The following is a 6025-nucleotide window of genomic DNA, read 5'->3' on the forward strand; positions in this document are numbered from 1 at the left end:
CTGATTACCTTCCTTTCCACACCTTCCATCTTATCAACATCCCTCCTAAAATACAGTTATTGGAACTATGCACCTCATCCAAAAGCAAAGAGGAAAATGATGAAGAATTTTGCCTGATGGATTTAAAATGAATTATAAATATTATTAAAGATGTCAAAAGAGAGGTATGCTTCAATTAATTAGATAAGTCAGGAGAAGAAAAAGTCAACCTGGGACATCAGTGTCTAAATGTATAAGTATTTGATATTCACTTTTTTGCCCTCATGAAGTTATTAAGACATTCTGAATTAAGTACAATGCTCAAGAAAAGCTTCTTCAGTCTATTAATTATTTGACAAACTTCTGAAAGCAAGATCATTCTTGTTGAAGCTACCCTTTTGTTCTACCCTGACCCTATAGGTAGAAGTGACATGTAGGCGTGGTAATGGCTCTCCCTCTTTATGCTTATTCTCTCATTTTGCCACCTCAGAACATTGGGGAAAAAGAAAACTTTGGTATTAGTAGCTTCTGCTAGGTCACATAATCTGGAAATAGTCATTAGTAAATAGAATAATTAATAAACATATATGAATAGTCCCACTGAGAACTGATTATTTTTTGTAAGTTAAAAAATTTAGCAAAAAGAAAAGACACAAATAAGAAATGGGATGTTTATAAAGAAATAATCTACTGTTATGTTAGCTTCCTATGGAAAATGCTCTACAACTCAAGCTAATTAAATAAGTGTTTTCTTTGTCAAACCTTGTATTTTTTTTCCTCTTTTTCTACTCACTATGAAATGTGTGTGTAGTTGGACACATTCAGAAGTGTAGAATTCATAGAAGCAATGGATTTGGCATCCATATTCAGGTTGCTAATAATAAAGCCAGTCATAAACTTCTACAAATGCAATTGAATTGCTAATGAGTGAAAGGGAAGTACTCTGAAAGAATGGATATAGAATATCTAGAGTATTCTGATTTTCTTTTTTTAAAAAAAATTATGTTGGACATTTTCTGCCTGCGCTTTATGTTAAAATCTTTCAAAATAAAAAAGCAAACCTTTGGAATATGTCATTTTAAATTTAGAGTTTCATATGCAAAAAAAAATTAAAATTCTAATTAATGAGGAACCACTAAAAAGTAACATTGTTAGATGCATGTCAGAAAAAAAATGTCTGGACCAAGGAAATAAAAACCAAGCCAAAATTTCCATAATGTCTATATGTCTCTAACTTAAAACCATACCTTTCCAGTTTTAATAGTGGATAACTCTTTGGAATTTATACCTAACAGAAAATTGTCATTTAATTTATTTACAAAGACAAAATTAAACCAATATGTGAACTTTTCAGCTCTATGACTATCTTAGCTACAGGATTTCCAAGGAAGGCCAAGGAATCTGTGGAACAACAAAATAACTGAATCTAGTCATTGTTAAACCTACAAATTTTAGAGACACAAAAGTATGGGGGGAGGTGCTCTGTTTGGGGTTCTATAGTTACATGGAATTTAGATTTTTAAAAATATATTGATCAATATAGCCATTTAATACCTACCAATTCAAAACACTTGTGAGGATTCTAGTGTGTATTTATGATTTAGATACTCATCTTTCCACCATTACCACATTCTTATTTTTTTAAATCTAAGAAATACAGAAATGATTCCTGACATATTTCTAAAAAATTGTCATCAAATACAAATAAGAGTTTTCAGAAGTATCCAGGAAGGAGAGTCAATTCTGAGCTAGTCATGACTGGTTCATTAAGAGTTTGAAACACCACCACTAAGAAAGGCTACCATGTGGTGCCAACCCTACTGAGGAAAATTTTCCTAGTTAGAGGCCCTGAAAATTATCTACTTTTTAAGAAGACTTCCAAAACATTCATCATAAAATTAAAAAGACCTTACCTTTAAAATTGGGTCTGATTCTTGCATCATATCCTGATGTCCTTCCCATTAATTTGTCCAAGAAATCCGAAGGAGACATGGACTGTGAGGGGGGTTTTCCAGACCTGGAATCATGGTCTTTGCAGAAAGCCGTCCTAAATAGATAATTAGCTCAATTAGTTGTGAATCTATTCTTGATGTTAGAAAAGCACATTGAACACATATTATTTGGGGGAGGGAAGGGGAGGCAGGATTTCTCCAGTTTTAGGTAAAGATACCTGATGTATTACAAATACTCAAATAGAAAAGTTCAAACTTTTTCCAGCAACATTTGAACTTAAATATACTCTAAATCTAACTTCAAGCAATGAAAAATACAAAACATCAAATGTTTCCAAAGATCTCAAACTTCAGCTATCAAGAAGTGGAGATGACATGTTTATATAGTTCACACTATGGTTCATGCTGTTCATATGGTAGGTATTGGCAGGCAGAGTGTTTCATTAAACCCTAATGACAATGTTGACTTCTGCATCATACTTTTCTGTTTAACACCATTTTCCAGTAAATTTAAGCTTATTAGTGTTCAAGCATTTCAGTCCTAAATGGAAAAAACTCATTTCATGTTAGTGAAAATTGTTGTACATAACCAGCAAACACTGAAATAAATCATTCACCTACTTATTTCTCAATTATTAATTTCCTTTCTAGCTAAATATCATTAGTTATTTTCAAAGCAATCACTATCTAAAAGGTACAATCTTAATGGAATTTAAATTCCATTGAAAACTATTTCAGCAACTAGCACATCATGCAATCCTATTATTTTTTATCAGCTTCTTCATATCTAGAGACTTAAATTAGGGGTTCTCAACTGAAGTTTTTTAAAAAGTTGGTTCATTCATTGTGTCTTTGAAATAATAATAAAGAACAAGTTTAACTGAAAAATTCTCAAACTATCATTCCCTCATTAAAAGTAATTAAGGGCTCATGAAATGAACAGATTTGGTTTTAAGAGAGATGAATCCTATTACAAACTATATTGAATTACTGGACTCCAGCAATTCTTTCCTAAAGCATGAATTGTATTTTCTGTGTACTTCTAATAGTATTTTTCATTAACTCTTGTTAAGCCTGTCAATTCACAAAAAAACACATTATTTTCAGTTTTTCAAACAAGTGGTATTAATTATAAATGCTAGGATAATATCATGACTATTTAATAGGTTTAAAATTGTTATAATACAATCATACAGAAACATATATAGGTATGTATGTTGAATCAAATAGTTGATGACGATGTTAAAATCTAGCATAACCCCCTCCCCCTTCATTTGTAGTGAGAAGAGTAACCCTGATGAGGGCATAGTAGGTTGTGGCAGTACTCATGGTGTTATTGCTACACTCTTGCCTTCAATTCTATGAACACTGATACAAAAGCCTTCATAGTGAATGAAAATGAAATGAAAAATACTGCACTTTGTGATGTAAGCATTCCTTACCTATAAACTTCCCCCCAACCCTACCATCTCTCTTGACACCATGGTCTGGATGACTTTTTTCACTTCCTGGGAATAACCTGACACGTCGATGTTCCACTTGATTTGACAACTTGTAAATTATGTAGCAATTATAAACAAGTAAATTACAGCACCCCTCTTATAATCATATATATTTCCCCTTTATTCAGAAAAAAATATATCCATCGAATATTAATGGTACTATCTTTAAATAATTAATCTCAGAAATAGATCTGGAAGAAAAAAAGTAGATGGAGCTGGAAGAAGGTAAGAGATCTTTTCCCTTTGTTTGAGATTTCAAGAAAATTCCTGAATAGTGCTTTTCATAAGTGAGCTTGAGACTGTTGATACATTATAGGGACCTCAGATTGTCTGGGGATTGATGGGGGGAATCCTTTTTCCTTTGTTGGCTACACCAGTAATCTTTAGTTAATGGATGAATTCATTTTTCTAACTTGAAAAAAATCATTCAGGTATTTTTCTAAACAACTTCCAACAAAATAGGAAAGGGAAAGAGAATGGAAAATACATGGAAAATTAAAACAGTATGCAACTGAGACTACTTTAATATTGTATTTGTTTGTGCTGAAATCCAATGAGTAAGAAGATGCATCTTAAAAACTTGGTTTTTTGATATTTTGCCAAAAAAGAAGCTCTTTAAATGAACAAAAGCAATCTAACTCTTCCCCATACAATTAAAATGAGATAGGTTCAGACAATGCAAAAGAGATTTATGTGACATCTTCTTTTCTATTCAGTTCCATGTCTTTTAGTAAATATTAGCATGCAAAGTCGTATCACCTACCTGAAGTGGTTTGTCTCTAAGAAAAATGCAAACAAGGCTGTCAAAATGTTCACTAGCTGCCGGTTCATTCCTGTTTCCTGTGAAGATTGTGGAAAATATCCCAGAAATGATGCCAGAAAGAAGCTAGGAGAAAGTACCTTTTATTGTCCAGATTCAAAATCTGTCAATAATCTAATTTTCTTCAAAATAAAAAAAAGATGTGGATTTGTATAGTTTGGGGAGAAAAAATAAAAAGTGCCAGTCCTGGGAATCATGGTCAGGTCAAACAGAGGCTCACTACCATCAGCCGACAAAAGCGAGAAAAAGCATCAGAACTGGTGAATCCCCCAAACTGCTTTTCACTAAATAATAAAAACGCTGCTACCTTAAGCGCATCACCATGCAGAAGGGAATGGTGACAATGCCATGCTGGAAGTCTGGCTCCTGAAGCTTTGATTTTATTCTATTTCTGTTTGGTAAAATGCTATCCCTTAAAAAAAAATCTTCTCTTTACGAAAGGAGTTGTAAATGAAGAGAAAGAAGGGGCAGTGTGTTTTGGGGTGAGGGAAATGGGGAAAATTGGTAAGCTCCTGTGCAGGAATGAGAGCGATAGAAAGAGACAAGGACGTGATCTTACCCAGCCTATAAATTTCAGCACTTGGACAGCTCGAAGCTCTGTAGTGCGCATGTTTTCTTCTTCAGCCTTGTTGGGGCGGGGGACAGGGAGAAACATTTAACAGAGAACGTGACTGGAGTCCAGACCCGGGCAAAGAGTGGTCCTTCAGCAAGCAATGGGTGTGCTGAATGGGTCCTTTGACGAAAAGGAGAGAGCAGAGATTGAAGAGGGAAGAATAGGTGAGGGAGATTATTTAGGTTCATAAGAATATGAGTCTGGGGGCTATAGATGGAGAGGGATTTGAGCTAAAATATAAATGAAAAAGAAATAAAGAGAATGGGGGAGGGGATATAAGGACATTTTAAGTATGGAGGAATGAATCTGGAGTTCTTAAAGTTTAAGAAGGAGAGTTGGGATTTTCTCTCACGTAGTGAAAAGGCACTGAGGTGGTGGGAGAAAAATAGTCTTGTGTATGCAAGTGAAAGGAACAAGGTGAGCACAGATTTAAGAATTTTCCATTCAGGCATGATCCAGGGGATCCATACATTAATTTAGATTCCATTTTTATCTCTATAGCATTGCAACAATCCTTCCTTATGTTCAACCTCTTGTTTTCAGAGGGAACTCTCTCCTAAGATGTGCAACCTATCCTCTGAAATCCCTCTTCTAACTGAACTCCACCCCTACCATATTCACAGTAGTGTGTTTCCTTTAACAGGAACTCAGATTCTTTGGTAATGCTCTTTATTACTTCACTAATTTATATGACAGAACAAAAGACCAGAAGGGGGCAGTAGCAACCTGTTTCTGCCCTTGCAGAAAAGGTGATAGGCCAGGGCTACCTGGAAAAAAGAGAGAATTACTAATAGAGAGCAAGTGTTCATTTTAAAGGATATCATTTTAGGGAACTGCCTTCCAATGTTTTCTGTTGGTTATATGGGAAAGTCAGACAGGAAGAATGGAGGGCTTCATGGGAAAATAAATGTGAAATGTAATCCCAACTAAAGGTAGTTTTGTATATAAAAGATTAAAATTGCCCTTGTCATACCACAGGAGCTCTTGTTTTTAAATAATCTAATCTGGAGGGTAACGATATACTTCTATGAAGATTCTAATCAGGTTTGGAGAAATAAATTTTCAAATGATCTTTCTTCATTTATATAAAGGCATATAGATTTGGAAATAGGTAATACATGCATATATACATATATACATACATGTATTGGTATATGTA

At 34.1% G+C, this 6025-nt stretch overlaps 1 protein-coding gene across 1 annotated transcript in view; it reads right to left on the reverse strand.

The window, feature by feature from the left end:
* GLRA2 (glycine receptor alpha 2) overlaps positions 1–4808 on the reverse strand; it is a 295767-nt gene extending 290959 nt beyond the window's left edge. Inside the window, exons 1-2 of the mRNA XM_021007513.1 lie at positions 4197–4808; positions 1893–2026 (exon numbers count right to left, since the gene is read on the reverse strand). Coding sequence (XP_020863172.1) covers positions 1893–2026; positions 4197–4264 — 202 coding nt within the window. The 5' untranslated portion in view covers positions 4265–4808. The remainder of the gene's footprint in view (positions 1–1892; positions 2027–4196) is intronic.
* Positions 4809–6025: the final 1217 nt, after the last annotated feature.

This window comes from Phascolarctos cinereus, unplaced genomic scaffold (genome assembly GCF_003287225.1).
Source record: "Phascolarctos cinereus isolate Bilbo 61053 unplaced genomic scaffold, phaCin_HiC Scaffold_726;HRSCAF=1367, whole genome shotgun sequence".
NCBI classification, from domain to species: Eukaryota; Metazoa; Chordata; class Mammalia; order Diprotodontia; family Phascolarctidae; genus Phascolarctos; species Phascolarctos cinereus.